This window comes from Chiroxiphia lanceolata, chromosome 5, assembly GCF_009829145.1.
Source record: "Chiroxiphia lanceolata isolate bChiLan1 chromosome 5, bChiLan1.pri, whole genome shotgun sequence".
Lineage (NCBI taxonomy): Eukaryota > Metazoa > Chordata > Aves > Passeriformes > Pipridae > Chiroxiphia > Chiroxiphia lanceolata.
In genome coordinates this window covers 40,282,167-40,301,851 of record NC_045641.1, presented here as the reverse complement: position 1 = coordinate 40,301,851, position 19,685 = coordinate 40,282,167, and the positions used below count along the sequence as shown (strand labels likewise).

General features: G+C 36.0%; 1 protein-coding gene across 1 annotated transcript in view; it reads right to left on the bottom strand.

Annotated features, from left to right (window-relative positions):
* OTOGL (otogelin like) overlaps positions 1-19,685 on the bottom strand; it is an 89,186-nt gene that overhangs the window by 47,047 nt on the left and 22,454 nt on the right. Inside the window, exons 17-23 of the mRNA XM_032688072.1 lie at positions 18,775-18,984; positions 17,791-17,956; positions 16,609-16,683; positions 16,244-16,296; positions 15,373-15,535; positions 12,586-12,693; positions 11,192-11,330 (exon numbers count right to left, since the gene is read on the bottom strand). Coding sequence (XP_032543963.1) covers positions 11,192-11,330; positions 12,586-12,693; positions 15,373-15,535; positions 16,244-16,296; positions 16,609-16,683; positions 17,791-17,956; positions 18,775-18,984 — 914 coding nt within the window. The remainder of the gene's footprint in view (positions 1-11,191; positions 11,331-12,585; positions 12,694-15,372; positions 15,536-16,243; positions 16,297-16,608; positions 16,684-17,790; positions 17,957-18,774; positions 18,985-19,685) is intronic.

The window sequence follows — 19,685 nt, the reverse complement described above, 5'->3', positions numbered from 1 at the left end:
AGACATGGAGGCCTTGATTTTAAATAAGGATAGTTAAATCAGGCTAATTATCCCACAGTAAAAATACACCTTTTTTGGCAATGAAGGCAAGTCCTTGAAGCAGGAGCGAGTAGCTGTATTAGCTATGCTAATTGAAGCTGCTGCCTGTGCCTGACAGTCCAGGCCAATCCCTTCAGCTGAACAGCATCAACATACTCAAGTCAGAAGTTTTTGTGTATGGTTGGGATTTGAGCCAAGGGCAAAGCTGAGTTATATTTCAAGTTAACTCTGCAATAGAGAGAAGCCCGGAGCCAGGAAGTGTTTTGCTGACCAAAGCCAGAACAAGGAGTCCTGAAGACATGTGAAGTGCTTCCTTACTTGTAGGACTGCATGATGGTGTTAAATTACTAGAAATGATGCGGGATGGAAATGCAGAGAGACAGTGGTGGTGGTTCAGTATGAGTAAGCCAGACATTTAAGAAAAAAGGGCTGTGCATTAAATCCTAAGTAATCTATGCTTTCTCTTTTTCTAATTAAACATTAGACCTAAACCCAAACACAAAAAAAATCATTATGGATTTCAGATCTCTTACAGCTCAAAGCTTTCACAAAAATATTTGCTCTACATACATACTCTTGCCATTACTTCCATCACAGTCTTCAAGTTATTCTATAACTGCTGCACATGCAGCCTCCTCTTTCAACAAATCAAAAATAAAGTGCAATTGAAATTGAGTACTTAACTACTGCCAATGCAAAAGAAAGGACTATTAGATAAAACGAGGATCTTTTTTTAATGTTTATATAAGACAGTGAAGTCTTAGGCAAATCTCAAGAGTTCTTAGGGAATGTAATAGTATAAATGATAATGATCAAGTTCCATCTCCAATCTGCACTGAATCCACACAGATACGAAAACAAGTGTTTGTCACTACCACTAGAAGAAATGTCTGAGTAGACACCAGGAGCAGGTCTAACGAATAACAAGGTGGGGATTTTTGTTGGTTTTGGGTTTTTTTTCTGCACAGCCTTTTTCCAAGGCAGAGTCACTCTTTACCTTTTTAGGTAAAATGCACCCAACAGGGGATGTACTACAGTTCATCATGTGAAACCTACTTACGCTGACAGAAACTAGAAATAAAATGGTTTTCCCACTGCAAGAGTATCTTCCCACGTAAATTACCATATCCAGTCTGTTCCAACTTAATGTCAGTTTCTTTGTGATAACATGGAGTTGCCAAGCAACAGAAAAGACAGAGTCACAGCTCTGGGCAGTCAGTCAAAAGCTCATTGTCAGTCCCACTTCTCAGGACATTCTTTTTCTAGACTTTGCTGCACTTTTTTCCATATTTCTTCCTAGTCAAAAAAGCAAAGCACTGCTTTCCTTTTTCCTCTCTCTTTCTTTTTTTTCTTTCTTTTTCTTTTTTTTTTTTTTTTGGCAGTGCTTGGGAATGCTAGAGTTTATTTTTGTTATGAACATTCTATTTCAATGTCCTGTTAGAAATTTCCTATCCCTTTTAACCAATAACAGTACTGCACAGTGTGCTTACACAGTCAAAATGCAGCCTGGGAGAGGACAATTTAAAAGTGGCTGTATTTATTTCTTTGAAAGTTTCATTAAAATCTCTAACTGTTCAGCATAAAGACTCATTCCATTCTTAATACCCCAATTTACCCATTGTTTTTGGTTTGTTCCCTACAATATATTAACTTGCAAACTATATTGGACATAAAGGCATCTAAGGACATATTGGAAATAGATTAGTCCTATCTTCCTTTTGTTTTAATGACACTTTAGATGTTTTCTAGCCACACAAACAAGTGCGAAAAGCTCTAAAAATACAAAAAAAATACAGTAATTTAAAAAAGTAGAATTTGCTTTCTCCTTTGTACATATTTCCGAGAGATACCCTTAGCTCTGTTCAGACCTCACATTTCAGGAGATTTTATGGAAAGTCAGAATTCGTTTGGTTGTTGTTTACTGGGCTCCGAATTTCTTCTGAAGGAACTTAACGACTGAAACTATTACCTCTAGTAAGATTGATCCTAGGAGAAGTAAAACATCTTAGCCCAGATTTAGTGAGCACTTAGGCATAAATATTTAATTGGTTTTGGAGAGTAGGAAAATGCCTTGGTACCTGACATGTACTTGCTGTTAGTTTCTTGTGCCATTATACTGGGGACTTGATTGCCAGATGATCAGTAAAAACACATTAATTATGCAAAACTTATTTTAATTTACACCAAGAAGCATCTCTTATTAAAAGACTTCTTTTGTTTTCCTGCTGCACAAATTTCTCCTGTACCTTTTCAAAATTATATATATACATTCCATGGAATTTTATTTCATCCCTGCTTTTGCATTCTGCACAAATTTTTATCATCAAATGTTCTTTCCCATAGCTATTAAAGCAATGGAGCAATATTACTTGGAGTCAACAGATGGCACTGATACACATTGTCTCAGTTTGGGAAGAAATCCACTTGAAAGTTGGGAAAAAATACTACAGGAAAGATAGTAGGTGATCCTCTTACAGGAGAGAGAAAAGAGAGGAAAGGAATAGTAATAATACTTTTTTTCCCCACTGATGTTATGCATTTCTATACAAGTATTAAAAAAAGAAAAAAATACCAAAAAAAAACAAACCAAACCAAAAACAAACAAACAAACAAACAAAAAACCCCACACATTTAGGACCTAAGAACCTGATGACTAAATTGCTTACACACATGCACATAAATTTTCTTTTCCTCTGCATCTACATGGCTGCAGATTATTTTCACCTAAAATAGGGCGAGGAAGCTTGCAATACACTTGTAAGACACAACACATTTTTAGCTTTTTAGCACAGTTGAGTAGAAATGGAGGAGTGTAACATGATTGAGTAGATTCACTAATGAAATTTCAAGAGGAGTGAGATTATTCCACTTACTGACTCATCCTCAAACAACTTCCAGATGTTTGCTAATGCATCCATGATAACTCTTTCCTATTTCTTTAAAAGCGACTTCTGAAAAGGATACATCTCCAGCAGAATAAACTGTCAAAACTCGAGAAAGATGTATTACAAGCATGTATACACACATATATGTATGTATACAAGCAATAGGAAAAATATAGCATTATATAATATTTTCTTTATTATACATAGGTGGTTTTGTAGAAGATTTTATTGCAATATAGAGGTGTTGAATGTTCTGAGGTTTTGTCAACAATGAAATCCAAATAATTTTTTTAAATCTACGGCTAATAATGAAAATAGATGACAGCAAATATTTTATTTTATCTACTTAAAATAGAACCTTGTTCTAACTCAATGTTTCTTAATTTTGAAAAAGTTGATTAATCAGATAGAGATCACTGGAAAGGTTTTGTTTTTCTTTTTTTATATTTTAAGAGAACCATACTAAAAGTTTTGAGAAAAGGTCATTTAAAGCAAATTTCCTTTTGTTTCATTTATCTATCTTTGCCTGCTTGTGTATCAGATTTGGCTTTTGCACAGGTCACATTACTTCAATTCCTGTCTAATTAAAAGTGAGACTGTCTGCAGATTACAGATTTGGGAACATTTGAATATTTGTTTCCAAGTGACGCATTATGTAACATGAGCTATTCTGAATTACAAATCAGCAGCACAGTTGATGGTGTTAGTTTTAATATCTAAACGTATTTTTATGAAACCTGTTAGTGTTGTTTTACTAATAAGTGCAAGACAAATGTCAATATTTTATCATTGTTGGTTGTAAAGATAAAGTACAATATAACAGGAAAAAAAGGATAAAAGCTCCAGGAAATTATGGCAGGAGCTAGAAAGCTAGAACTTGCACAAAGCTTTTATGTTTTTCAGTATAAAAAATGTTAAATGTGTTCATTTACACTGCTGAAGTTTAGTTCCTATACATTCAGGAGAAAAAAACAACCAACCAAACCTCATGTTCTGATCTAAGTCAAAGTAAATTTAATTCACACTTTGTGTAGCTCACTGACAACAACCAGAGACAGAGGCTATAAACTGCTAGGCAGCATCCACAGGTGACTAGCCTGAGCTTCCCACCACTTCAAACACAACAAAGAGCTTTCATTTTACCACTGCCAACACACCATACAGCTTCCTGAAGCAACAGCACATGATGCTGGGGTTTGTTTATCTTTTACTGTGCTGTATCATCAACAGTCCACAAAGCTATACCCACCAGAGGAGCTCCAGCTCAGGCAGTCATTCTTACAGGGAACTGCCTTTTCAGGCAGCCATCAGAGTAAAACATTTGAGAGTCAGTATAGCCAAAGGGCTGTTGGATGCTGAACACTGATGCAAAATCAGAAATTCAAGGCAAAAGGTTACTTTCTTCAAGCTCTGTGGTCACTAAATGGCAAGGTCCTCAGAAAGAAGATCCAAATTCTGAGTCACACAAAGAACACACGGCCTCCAAATTGCCATTCTCATGGTAAGAAACTTTTCCCCAAGCCTTTCCTGGAAGCCCAAATTGAAAGAAGTCTTTCCTTTGTTGGAGAATAAAATTGATTCATTCACGGCATAATTTAATGGTCTGGAGAATCAAGTGGGGGAGACAGAAAGGCATGTAGAGGTAATTGAGTCTGAAATCATTGATCTGAAGAAAATGGAACCAGAGCATAAATCCATTGCCAACTGTAATCAGATCTTTTGCTCACAGGAAGAATAGAGCAAATAGAAAAACAGGTACAGCTGAAGACAAAGATGGAAAGGGTTTGTTATTGACCCTTAGAGGACTTCCAGAGATCCAAGAAAAAAAGAGGACATCCAGAAAGGTTTCCTCTGAAATTATGGGACTGATGGAAAGCAGACTATCTGTATTCTTCACAATTTATTCACAGTAAATAATATTTTCACTGAAGTGTAGTCTCTCTCTTGTTTGGACACAAATTTTCATAAAATTTGTCAAGAAATGCATCATTATTTCTACACAGTTATTGTTGCTATAAATTATATGACAAGTGTTTTAGGTGGACATATTTTGGGACATCACTTACTCATGAAACTATTTGCTGGAATGTGGTTTGAGGATTAGATATGTTAATTGAAAAATTTAAGGTATTCTGATTGTAACCTCATGTAACAGTTTTATTTATATAATTTATTTATTTATTATAAAAGATGAAAATTAGAGTATGATGTCCAATTTTAAACATTTATAATTTCAAATTCAACATTATTTACTTTTGCATTAAAATTTTCAGAATCTATTAAAAGAAATCATTTACCTTAACTATGAATAGTCAGCTTGACAATGTTAATTAACCAGGAATCTTCAACTTTAATCCTCCATAGGATGACTAACAGTAAGAAGAATGTATTTATTTTACAAATAGGTTATGAGAGAGATTGTGCAAAATAATATTTAATTCTACAGGTTTGCCAATTTGATGGATCTACAGACTGGCTACCTGGGACAAATGATGTCGAAAAAAAGCTGCACAAAAAATAACAGATATAATAAGGGGAGAAGGGATAAAAGCTACTTCTGACTCCTCAGCTATGACAAATGAACAACTGAAAATTTGTTGCTTTGTGTGTGACTGCTCTAACTTATGCCCAGTCATCATTTAACAAATTTACCAATCAAGATAAATATATCAGCAAGGAATGGCTAAAATATTATCAGTGCATCAACCAACCTCTGTATTAAGCACTCTGATAAAAGTATCATTAACTAAGAGCTTTGAACTTGCTTCGAGTTACAAAAGAAGGAGAATGCAAGAAACAAGCTGCTTTGCTCTATTCCTCAGGGCAGACCAGACATCTACTCTGGGGACTCCTCATCAATAGGATAATCATTTGGGAAACTGTTGCACTGGTTCCCAAAATCATGCATGTTTTGTTAAATGAACCTCTGCCTTAGCAAATGGGCTCTCATGTGATGTCTCTAGACCCAAAAGACTTACACCTGCAATTCTAATTGGCATAATGGTTCAATTAGTTGATCAAACGGATCAAACGGTTGTTGCTTTTGTAATCGTCCAACAAACTTTGATTTTAAAAGAACCTTCATGGTTGCATTGAAAAGATTAAAAAGATGACTTTAAAATTGTCAAATGCCCAATGTCAAGTGCAAAGTGAAAATATTTTTATTGCATCATTTATGTTAAGACTTATCCATAAAATGGGAATACTTGACGAGGAGGGTTTAGTTATGCTGACTTCCATCTTTCAGGATATAGGAAAAAAACATTCCATCATTTTCTCTGCTCTAGGACCTTACTGACAATCTACTAAAGTTAGTGGAAATACTGAAGTGGGGTTTTTTGTGGTTTTTTAAAAGGCAGATAAGCATTGCAGCAGAACATTGCAACAATTCTGTCTGTCATTTGAGGATATTCGGATGGGTAGACTATCCATCTAAACTCTTCCTTGGAGTCTCCCCCAAAGCAGAGAAAGTATAATTCTGCTTCATGGAAGAGAACACGTCTGAGGCGCTCCAAGGGCACAGACCCTACAAGCATTAATAAAGACACTGAGCTGCAGGATTGAAAGCCACTACAAAACTAGAAAAATGCCGACACTTGTCATAGAAAGACAGCAATTCTTCTTTAAAAGCAGAAGTCTATGAAGCAGCAATTGGAAGAAAGGGACCACAACTACTAATAACACACAGTAAAAGTTTATCAGAAAAATAACACCATTTTGTTTGGGAAAGAATGTAGCATCATCAAAGACAAAAAAAATAAGCAAAAAATAGAAGAAAACAAGATATTTAAATACTTTTAGTTAAGAAACTGTCTGACTTTAAAATCATCATTCATATTTAGATTAGATAAAATGAAGTGTTTTCATGATCTACACTGATAAACAAGTTGGTCTGCTAAGACCTTTTCTTTTTTACCTTTGAAATTACGGAGGTTTTAAAATATTAGAAGTAAATATTGATGTCTTCTCTGTGAATGTCATCTATATATACAGTGACTTCTTGGTGTGTAACGTAACTCCTAATTCCTTGATAAGGATGATGGTGTCATTTCACGAGACATTACTGCCCTACTTTTCTTAATTGCGGCATTAAATCTTCTTGGCAATTTTCTGAGAGATGGGTATATCTGTTGAACTAGTTATAAAGGGCTTTTTCATACACCTACTGTCACCTTAAACAAAAAAGCCTGACAGATGATACTGATGTTGAAAACAAAGCTTGAAGTTTCATAATTGGCTAGAAGTTGATATTTGATTTTTCTCCCACAAGAGCACAAGAGCTCCTTATAAAAACATAATAAAAGGTAAGAGTGAGTTCTTTGCTTGGTACAGTGCAATACAATGGCAAATCAAATAGTTGTTCCAACAGATCACATTTAGGGAGGCCAGTGGCCAAATCAAACAGTGAGGGCTGGTGACATGTATGGGAACCACACATTATCATCCCACTAGGGACATCAGATTCAGATTGTTGCACTCATTTCTACATCTGGGAAGAGCTAGTATGCCAACTAATTTATTGTAGCTATAACTTCCTTCACTGCACTGCTACAATACCTTTGTTTAGAGTATATAAGTTAGCAGAGACAAAGCTGTCCACTTCTCACAGGAAAAAGGTTAGTAAAAGTGAAAGGACAAATACAAATATTGTATATACAGTGTTGTATATACAATATTACAACCATTTCAGCTGCTTCAATTTAAAGTGTCTGGTGAGCATTTCACACCTTATCCATAAAAACCAGCCTTGTAACAGCACTGCAAACCACCATTAAATCAATGGAATGTGTACTAGCAGCTATCAAATCTACGATGTTCTGTAGTACCTTACAGGCAAGGAACATGAAGCACACAGCACACACAGCCCCATGGCAGGGGGATTGGACTAGATGATCTTTAAAGGACCCTTTCAACCCAAATCATTCTATGATTCTGTGATTGTACTAAAAAAAAAAAAAAAGAAAACGTTGGTTTGTAGAACAGGTTGCATGGTTTGGTGCTACCCTGCTGCTGCCCTGGACAGCTGTGCCTGCCAAGATGTTAGGCAAGGCATTTAAACTTTTGCAGCTACATATATATATTTTCCCACCTTTCATCAAGCTTCCCTGTTTAGATAACAGGCTATAAGAGACAGGACTCTCTTGCATACCTTCTGAACAAATAGTAGCTCAAGGTAGACTCATTATATTACTCAGATATTACTATTAAAAATGTATTCACTCGACCACAATACAGGGGAAGGAGATTAGAGAGAGAGAGAGAGACATCAAGACCTCTACTCTAGGAACAAAAAAGTGTATTTCAAACAAGAGCAACCTCGTTATGCCATCAAGTCTGCATATATGATGTAGCTTAACCACATTAGTATGTGGTACAACTGTAGTGTAACTGTGTACATGCAAATAAAAGCATATGTGAAATTGCAGAACAGATGATACAAGATTATCACTCAGGCTGCCACTATGAAGATGTCAATTATATCTGTTTCATTTATTTTTCTCACATAAAATTCTATTCCTGCATAATAGTAGCTAGTTTAGTGCCTATCTTCATGGTAGTGTAGTTACGAGGGGGGGGTTGTGTTCATTGATTAGCATATTTCACTGTTGAATTTCATCTTCCATTTTATTATGTAGTGTTTTCTGCCATAAGATCTTCTGAACCTTTTATTTCAGCTGTTCAGACTGATTCTTTATCATCAGCATACTCTACCTCAATCCTCACACCACCTTTTCAAAATTGTTTCTGAAGATGCTGAATGCAGGTCTAAGCACAGATCCCTGTGTGATGCCAGCAGGATTTTTCTGTTCTAAAAAGCAAAGGCCACTTATTCCTATCTTTTAACTTCAGACTATTAATTAGTCTAGCGGAGGGCAATAAAGACCATTAAGGGACTGGATCATCTCTCTTACAAGGAAAGGCTGAGGGAATTGGGCCTGTTCAGCCTTGAGAAAAGACGACTGAAGGGAGGGTGTCAAGTCAGGCTCTTCTCATGGTGCCAGGCAACAGGCAGAAAGTGATGCACAGGAGGTTCCACCTGCATATGAGGAAGAACTTTACTGTGCACTGGAACAGATTGTTCAGAGAGGTTATGGAGTCTCCCTCACTAGAGATATTCAAGACCCATCTGGATGCAATCCTGTGCCATGTGCTCTGGAATGACCCTGCTTGAGCAGGGAGGTTGCACCAGACGAGCCACTGTTAGTCCCTTCCAACCTTACCCATTCTGTCATTCTGTGACTTCATATCTCAAAGAATCCTCATTTTCATCCTATAAGAAACTAGTCTCTAAAAAATATTTGTTGAAATCTTTCTCAAAAAGGTCTTTAAGGTAAAATACACACACATTGACTTGACTATCCTCATCCACATATTTATTGTCTTTGGAATAACTCAGAAGATGGATCATGCATGAATTTCTTCTTTTATTAAAAAAAAAAGAGGGGGGTGTGCAACTCTTCTTCAATTGCAATTTCTCTTTATTATAATTTATATGAATTTCCTTCATATGTAAATCAGACATATTGGTCTGTTCTTGTCAAATTCAGTCATTAAGTCCTTTTAAAATATTTGGTTATATTGCCATCTTCCATTCCTCTGATTCTAGGATTGCACATCACACTTCATCAGTTCTGTGTTTTAGTTCCCTCAAAGCTCTTGGGCATCTGTCATATGATCCCATCCTTTGTTTCATTTTCTTTTTTTTTTTTCCCCCTAAAAATACTCCAAACATTTCACAGTCAAAAATTAGCCCACAGATACATCACCTGTTCCAGATATAATTTTGCCGTGCCTAATTTGTAATAAAGACTCCTTTAATATAGATCATGAAAGTTTTCCACATACTAAAGAAGAAAGAAAAATTATGAACAAATTTGGCTACACTTTCTCACATTTGCTGAGTTTGGGGAAAAAATAAAGCTTGAAAAGTTGAAAAAAGTCCGAGAAGTCTTAAAAACGATCCATGTAGGCAGCATTTTCATCACTTTTGTCAGGTTCACCTGAAGAATGGCCCATTGGCCACAGTGTGCCACGTGCCCTTATTATCTGCCTACCAACTTTATTCTCAGATGACAAATGCTCCCCGTGGTTTGTTTCCAGGTAGGTTTTTTTCTTACACAGTAGAGTGGCAGGTGACATTTGATTGTAAAAGCAAAACATTCCAGTATCACACTAAAGTTTTAAAAAGCAGCATGGATTTGTCTTACAAATCTGTCTGAATGGATAGCATAAGAATTAGGAAATGACGAGCCACCTTTCCATCTCATCATACAGGCAAGAAGATTTTACAGGTAAAGTAATCCCTGTTTTTTACAGGGAGGAAGGTTTAGTGGAGGAAAGTTTGTACAAAGGTTCATATACCTCTAAGAGTAAGAGCTCTTTTATATAAGAGTTTGCTCTGAGGTATTATTATCTTTACCAAACCTCTCTTCTTTTTTTCTTTTTAAACAAACTCAGAAATCTGGAACCAATTTATTTTATTTCACAGCTGTGAATACTCTACTAAAGCATACATGAAATAAACTATTTGTAGTAGTCCTTGTTGAGAAACTGGGGTTTTTTTTAAGGTTAGACAGTCAGAAAAGGAGTATTCTTCTAAACATATTACTATAACTGAGAATACAGACTCTTCACCTTAAAAATAGCAACAATGATAATAAACAGTAGTGCGTTTAGTAATAGAATATATTTCTAAATGTCAGTAATCGTATTTTTAAACAAAAAAGGCTAGCAATGTACTGTAAATGTGTACTGTGAGGAATATTAGCATGTAGCGGCCAGACAAATTCAACAAATGATTTCATTGTTGAATTATGAAATCATTGTGTTTGATATTATTATACACCTAAAATCCAGATCTGATGCAGATCACATTCAAGAAGAATTCCAAGAAGCCAGAGGTCATCACTGACACCCTGCCAAGCCAGGTTTATAGATAATTATTAAATAAATATAGATTATACCTAGTTTGAACAGTTTCTACAGTGTTATTCTTTGCTCATTGTGATGAAAGCAAGGTTGAGGTAGACCAGAGAACATTGGTTTTTATTTTTCTCTAAACCACATAGATATGCAAGAACACAACCATTTACTGTTCTCAAACAGCTGAGCACAAAATGTCATTTACAGATTCTTCCTTCACGCCTGTTCCTACACGTGTTTTCTTAATGTTTGTTTCTATAGATCAACTCCCAGTGTTCAAAATACTTGTCCTTTCATGGAAACTTTCACTTGGACACACAGAAATGTATGAACAATCCTCTTACCTTTAGCAGGTAAGTTTGGCAGTCACTGACATAATCATATTCCAGTCCATCAAAGGTATAATAATGCCGATCTCCATAAATAGTGCATACAGCAGGACAGGGGTAACTGGTGCAATTGAATATGCCTCTCTGACAAACACTGTAGGGAAAACTAATAATCATTATCTTCTCATAACAGGATTATTTTCTGTATATTTTCAAAAAAAGCTTTCTTGGGTTCTTTATTTCAAATCATGCAGAAATTCATGAACGGAAGAAAATTCTTGAAACAGAGAGTAATTCTGTGGATCGCTTCTGAAGTTATTGGAGATGCCATGGCAGAAGAGTGTTGAACATTTTACCATCAGCCCATATGAACAGTAAAACCACCTAAGAAGTAAATTCAAATCTCAAACTTTTCATGGCTTATGTTAATATTTCCATCACTGCCTCCAGTATAGCTAAGACACCATGCCACAACATGCTCGTTCATAAAACATGGATATTATTTTTTTCTCAAGGAATTTTGATAAAGGTCTGCACATATTCAAAGCAAAATACTTCCAGCTGCTATCTGTAAGATTTTAGGTTATCAGACAAGTATGGAATGAGTTTAAGAAATTAATGTTGATATTTTGCAGGAATACTATTCCTGTCAGCTAATTTCAGTGGTTTACACAAATTTGTACGAATGTAGTATTGGTATCCTCTAGTTTTGCTTGTGTAAGTGTAAATGCTCATTCGATTTGCCAATGCAATTTTTAACTGATTGAAAGCTGCCAAGCCAATCTTTTTTTTTTCATTATTAAATGTATACTTAACTGAATACAGATATTTTGGCTAGCAAATTATAATTAATGAAAAACTGGTTTGTATCAGTATGTATCAGGTAAAGCTCCTTAAAAAGATGCTGTGTGCTAGCTCATTTTTCAATTCTAATGGCCTTTTTTTTTTTTTAAGTTGCTCATCTTCTTCCTATACAGTCACTCATGGTAACTGGTAACTTAAACTGCTAAGAGTTCAGTTCCCAAATAAGCAGACTGTTTACTACTGTCATATATTTAATCTCTCTTTTTTTCCCTCCTTAGTTGTCTTTCATGATATTCTATTCTCCAGAAGCCAAATGTCTTTTCTTTCAGAGATTAACTAACATGTGTCGAATTAAGCATTTGGGTTTGACTGCTTTTTAGCTTGGATATCTTCAGCTTACTTTACAGATCTGAAGAAGCACTCCCCTCAAAGTCTTCCTACTTATCCAAGTCTATTAGTGAACCTAATAAAAGATGTATCCTGTAACTGTCTATAAAAAAGCATATTTTTGATTTAAAAGTATTCAACAAATTTTCTGTATCAGTTTTGCTTTGGGTCTAAGAGATCCAGATGATTTCGAAGTATGCAAAATGAATGTCACTCACCAGGTGTAACATGGTGTAGCTATCACTTCTCCTGACAGAAATTCCCTGTCTTTCCAGGTGCATGGACAACTATCAGGAATATAACATTTCCCTCTATGCTCAGCCATCCTTTAAAATAAAAGAATTAGGAAGACAAAAGAGTAAATTCACAAGCAGATCAACGTAACTGAATATGTACTGTATTGTCTAAACCCCACTGAGGGCAACCAGTCTTCCATCCAGCCAAGGACAATTGTTTCATCAGCAAAAGTTGTCCACATCAAATGATCTCCACTTTGCACAGCTGAAGGCCTCACTAGGTCCTTCTATCCTTCTATCTGGAAAGGGATATGTTAGTGTGGGGCAGTAACTCCCATGCAGGAGCGTAGGTAATGCAGGTACTCCTCCCTGAAAACTGCAGAGCACCTGTGTATCATGCAAGCTGCTGAGGCTGCAGCAACTGTCCTGTTCTGAGTGCAGAACAGTGAGCTGGGCTATGGCAGCTGTTGCAGAGTTAGCAGAACTCTGCAATAGCCAAAGAAACACAGTTTACCAAGGGCCATGTTGGAGGTTATCTGCCTACACCAGGGAAGTTGAAACAACTAACAAGGTTGCAACAAAACAGAGGTATGTAATGCAAAAATTGTCAAATCTAATTAGATCATGAATAAGAAATCCAGAGATGTGGCCAACAACTTTTTGCTATCTCCTCATTTCCATCTGTTTAGCAACATTAACTTTTTAAAAAAATTACTGATACTCCCAGTGCTGCTGTCTCTTCAGGGGAACAATTCCTGCAGTTGTCATTGCAGCACATGGCTAAAAGTACAGAGATGTTTTTCAAAGTACAATCTTGAGATTTTTTCACTTGAAGTGGAAGTTTAAAGGAATACACAGCTTAAAGTTTTTCTTCACGCCATCACTGGTTCAATAAACAAGAATCAGCTCTAAGTAAATGAGTCAAGTGTCCAGAAAAATTACTAAGGATAGGAAAACACCAGAGCAGATAGCTTGAGAAGGTCAGAGTCTCTGTCAATGGAAGTTAAATATCTGTCAAGAATAACATAGGTGTTGCTGATGCTGCCTAAGGGCAGGAGAATCATTTAGCCCCATGGGATTCCTTTCCATACTAGTCCTCCATACTTCTACAATTCAATTTAGCCTCTTATATCTCCAGCTCAGTGTAAGGGTGACTTTCAGTGTATCTTTGGGTGATGAATTTACAGTCATTCTCAGTTCATTTCCTCATGAAAATCTGTGCTGTTTTATTCAATTTTTAAAGCATAAAAGAGACTGAGTTTCTAATAATTTGTCACCTCTTCAGCTACTGACTAAAAGAACAACAAGCTATCATGCAAGAATTTTAACAATAGAAAATGTAAAACATTTTTCATTTAAGAAGACCATTTTTTGCATACTAGAGTCCATCTTGTCATGGGTTTCCAAAGGAAAGGGTTTCAATACCACACACAATCTCCTCTACTTTACAAGCACCCTAAGTACCCAGGATGCTAGAATAAGGTGCCAGTCTCCAGAAGAATTCAAGATTCCATCCCAAAATGTTAGGTCATTCAGTCAAACAATGGGTAGTGGTAGAAATAAAGTGGGAAAGGAGAAACAATGAGAAGAACAGCATCTCAAGATAATAAAAAATTGACATTACAGTAAAATGTCTCATAACAAGGTTTTCATGACTTTTCCACTTAGATGTAATATCAAGAGGTATATGTTTAACATTTTCTTGTATAAAAATAAAACTTCTGAACCTAATTTTTAGGATAATCTGGCTTGCCCCTTCCTAGCTAAAAGCCATACTCACTTCTTGGAACCATGAGCCTGAAAGTCATAATGGGTCCAGAAATACCATTTAACAGTGAGAATATTACTAACTGCACTAAACGTTATACATTTAATTTTCCACCTAATAGCAAAATAAGTGTTTATTCTCTTATGTAATAAAAATAATTCATGCCTTTTACTCTATTATTGGGCAGAAACTTGGGATTTGGCTTGTCAGTACCCCAGTTATAGTTTATAATTCAGAAAATAATCAAGTAATACTTGATTTGAAATGGTATGACTGTGAGAGTAGGGATTGAGATCTAGGTTTTTAACTTATATTTTAATTTCTTCAAATTTTTAAATGAACTTTCATGTCAATACTGCTAGTTCAAGTTCTTGCAAATATGGTGATGTTTCAGTAAAAATTTACGAGTTTACTACTTCTACAGATTTATGCATTTTTTTGTGTTAAAAATAATTGCTCATTCTTATAACACTAATGGTCTTGAAAGCTAACTTCTCAGTTGAGGCAGAGGTTGTAGAGGACTACAGAATACCAAACAAGAACAATTAGTGAAATCTGTCCTTCACCAGTGCTTAGTGGTGCTTAGCATTACAAGGTGCTGGAAGGGGAATTCTGGCAGTCTCATTACACTCTGATCTGCAAACAACTGAGACCATTGGCTACACACATAGTGAAATAAAATGGAATGTTGAGAAAAAACAGGGAGTAAACTGGATATCTAATGGGTTAGTGGAATCATGGTCTCTACATGGAGAAACAGTGATACTTCAACTGAGGCAGGATTACAGCATGGAGCCTTACAGCAACAAGAAGGAGAAAAGGGCTCTTGAAGACAAAAAAAGAGTTGGCCTTTTAACTGTTACTGTGTGTTTATAGAACAATAGTTTCGAAATCAGAGGTGCGATACCACTGGAATTTAAAAAGGAAAAAAACCTAAGCAGAGTTGAACTGTGGAAAATATGTACTTGGCTTGTGCTCCAAGCTGCTCCATCAAAGCTTACCCGGGGGGGCAAATGCAGCCACTTGCACAGGGTGGAGAGGGGACACAGGAGAAGTTCATGGCAAGGTTTGCACAAGAGATCCCACAATTCACACCCGCTGCTGGTAATCCAGGCACAGGAGATCTGCAGTCATAGTAGATTTTTCCGTCTGGGCATATGTGAACTTCAAATGCAAAATGCAGGTTAGATGAGATCAACTGCTCTTTTACAGTGTAGGTTTTCTATTTGGTGTTGTTCAGAAACTATTTATAGTGAGCCTACAATTACAGTACACATAAGAATGCAATCTGAACAGAAGTTTATAACAAAATCTATATTACAGAGATATAAAATTAATGTTTGTTCTAATGGAAAAACAAAGGCCAAAACATAATATTAAGCATCTGGATCTATGCACCCTGGATCTGATACACAGTTCATTCTTAAATATGGAATAATTATGCCTTAGGTAGAAAGAATCTTTAGAAATGGCATAATTTTGAGTATATTGAAATCCCTTTTAAATTTATTAGAAATGCATTAAAAATTTACTTTCTAGAAATCAAGATCTTAAGGCTTCCTAAATGTGAATAGTGAGCCTAATTATAGGTATTCCCATGAGAACACAGTGACTTAGAAGTCACATGCAATTATTTATTTTTTTAATTTCCCAAGTGACTTAGTAGTACAATTTGTGCTACAGAAAAAGAAAAAAAAAAAAAAAAAAAAAAAGAAAAAAAACCAAAACAGCTTGTGCTCTTTACTGTCTATTTTAAATAAGTTGTGACGTTAAGTATCTCATGGAAAACACATATGAGGAGAAACCAAATGACTATTCAATGTCAAAATCTTTCTCTGTGCAACTTTAATATGGGACAAGACTGTAAATGACCTGTATTTTCTGTACTGGCTTCAATACATGTCACCGTTCCGTTCAAACATTGACTGGAAAAGAAAAAGAAACCCTTGTTTATTCAAGGGGAAAATGTTTTGTAGCCACCATATTTAAAAAGATAGTACAACTCAACCCAATTTAAACAATAGAAATCAAAAGGAGAAAGAATTTTCCGGATATCTTGTTAAAATAATCAGGTACATAATCCAATTTATATTAGGCTCCCTTTTACTAAGCATGTAACAAAAATAAAATCTCAATACAATAAACCTTCATTCTACATGAAAAAATTTCTCAAGTCTCTTAAAGTAGCATCCAAACTGTAATACACGAAAGATAAAACTCTTGGCACTCAAACCTACCAGGAGCCTGTTGGCGTAGAGAGGATTTCTCCAGGCTGGAGGGCTTTGCCCTTGTAATGACAATGACAGGCAGATCTGTTAAAAGAATATTCATGCATTTAGCTACAAAAGCAAGATGAAATGGGATTTCAGGGCCATCCATTTATCAAGCTATTATGATAAGCAGGCCTTATAATTCATTAACTCAACCCTTATGTGTATCCTCAATCTTTCTTTGAAAGACAAAAATTTAATGATGACACTCAAACTGCGCTGAACTCAGTGGCAAAACTATCGTCTTCAACAAAGCCAGGATTTTCTTCAATCTCTGTATTATTTATTTGCTGTTTCTGTGCATTAATGTAATTTTTCTTCCCAGTTATGGGAGCAGAATGACAACATGTAGTTCCCATTCAAAGCATTGTCCAAATCACGGGATAGAGCAATTCTCATAGCAAAATCCATTAACTCTGTCTGTGATGAGAGTCAGATGGGTTAAAAGTAGCAACTGAATTACCTAGACACCATGTAAAAACATGTGATTAACAAATTACCTTGCACTCTTTAACAGTTTGTGACAGTCTTTATCCCTATAGTATGAATTTTACTGAGCTTTCCAAAATATATGCTGCAATGAACAGAAATAACTCTGTATAATCTTGAAATTTATATAAATACCCATTCCAGTTTTTAATTCAGTATCTGAACTGAGTAACTACCCATGATGGTAAGCTGTAAAATTTTGGTACACAACGTACAAAAACTATTTCCTCTCATTGATCATTTCCTTCCATTTAACTGAAGGGGTTTGCATTGTGAGACATAAAAGGAGACACTCCTAGCCACTCTTTCCATCCTACCCTTTACTTTATGGATTGCTGTTACATAGATTCCTTCTCATTTTTTTCTGAAGTATTAAAAACAAGGTTTTCGTGTGAAAATGCTTTCCCATGAAGTAAAAAAGTTTCATCATTCTTCTCTAAAGCAGTTTGAAGTGCTCTGAAGTGCAGTAGATGTATGTACACACAGTATCAGATGAGGCCCTGCTATTGATTAGTAAAAAGAATATGAAATCTTCACATATTGTTTGCTATCTTCTTTAGGCAGTCTACATCTTGAGGGAAACAGAAGAGAAGCTGCTTTAAATCTCACTGGAAAGAGGAAAATGTGCCTATACATATATGCTATTTTCTTACGACTTACATTGATACACAAAAGTTGACCGACTCTTCAAAATATTTCCCATCAGGACAATTACATCCTTCTGCACAGTCATCACCACAGATATTTGCCATAGAAAGTGAAGCACAGGAGTGTTTACAAAAAGAAGAGCACTGATGATAAAGCATACCACTGTGACACATTACAGCTGGAGGAGAGAGAGGGAGAGAGAAGGGAGAACAGCATACTCTTAATATGTGAAAAATAGAAAACAAAGCAGTATCATGAGAGTGTAAAAAAAGCAAAGCAAAATGGTGTCTTGCTGAACTGGGTTTAGTTGAAAAGCAAGAGGAAAATATGCTGTTCTACTGATTTCTTAAGTTAGAAAAGTTTAGATTCAGGTGGTTTTGTGTTAAACAATTCTTTGACTGGAAATGTCTATTTTGTAAGCAGTGAGTGTCTTATATATGTTAAACGGACATCTATCTAGTAACTCAGGCTTCCAAGAGAAATAAAATGGTCCAGTTAAGGTTGAGGCATTACTGTATGGCTTAGAAACTGAAACGCAGGAGTTGGACTTCGATAATCCTTGTGGATCCCTTCCAACTCAGGATATTCTACGATTCTGTGAAATGCCTTGTTTTAAATCATTACTGTATCCTGCTTGGCAATCACTGCCCAACCTCGGGTGCCCCTCCCAGCCTAGCTTGCCTTCCCTTAGGGAACAGCCTCACTCCTGCCACTCCCTGACTACTTCAGCCTAACTGGGGCTTCCATATGACTTAGGGGTTCAAAGAAGAAGTTTCAATTCTCTCTATAACCAACAGAAAGGGAAGACATCCCCGTGAGCCAGCTCAGGGGCTCCAACTCAGATGCCTAATGTAAAGGCTATTATCATTCTCCCCGAGTACCACAGCACAATCCTAGTTTCCAGGGAAAAAGATCAAGTACATTTTGTAGAACAAATGATATTTGTAGAATTTCTGATATTTCTAAAAGATATTCCATTATGGAACTGTTACTCACCACAGTAAGAAATATGAGATCTGAAGTCAACGATGACCCCGTGCTTGCCACAGACGTAAGCATAGTGAGCCAAAGCGTTACACAGACAGCTGCTCCCACATTTGCACGCGTCAAAGCGGCACAGCTGGTAGTACAACCCTGGACTGATGTAGGCATGGCAGGGAGCAAAAACATCTTGATTGATGATATCACAGTGAGATGCATACTCAGCTAAGACAAGATGACATTGTTTTAGCCAGATCCATTTTAATTTAACAGTTAGTCAAATGAATAGCACAGAATATTAAACCCAAATATAGCCAGCTGTGCAATAAAAACTTGCATACAATGTCTTTCTGTAAAATTCTATAGTTTAAAACTGATATTATAAGCAACTCCCTCAACAATAAACTCCACTTAAGATAAAAATGACTATACTTAAACAGTTATGCCTTCTTCTAATAGTACAGGAAATTTAAATGCCAAAATAATATATTTCAAAAGAGTAGTTAGAAGAGTCCTTCAAAGCTTGGAATATGTTTCTTTGTACTTGACATTCCATTTAGCTTTAAAATCAACAATGGCCATATACTTTTTAGTGTGTGGACTCAGGAAGTATTACAAACTAGAGTTTGAGGGCACGCAAATCCCAAGTTGGCCTTATATTTTCTAGCACCAGCAAACCCTCCTCTGACCACTGAGGTGGACTACCATCACAAGTGTTGGAATATCTAAGGAACACCACTAGTGTGGATCATATTTAAGCCACTTTTGCTGCTAAAAGAGTGTCCCTACCCTTCAGACTGTTCATCTCCACATACACACAGTGGCACAAGGATTTCATATTTTACAGAGTCTCTCAGAAAACTAGATCCAAGGCCTGAACTTGACTTGGTTGAAAATTAACCAGACAAAATAAGTAAACAAACAAA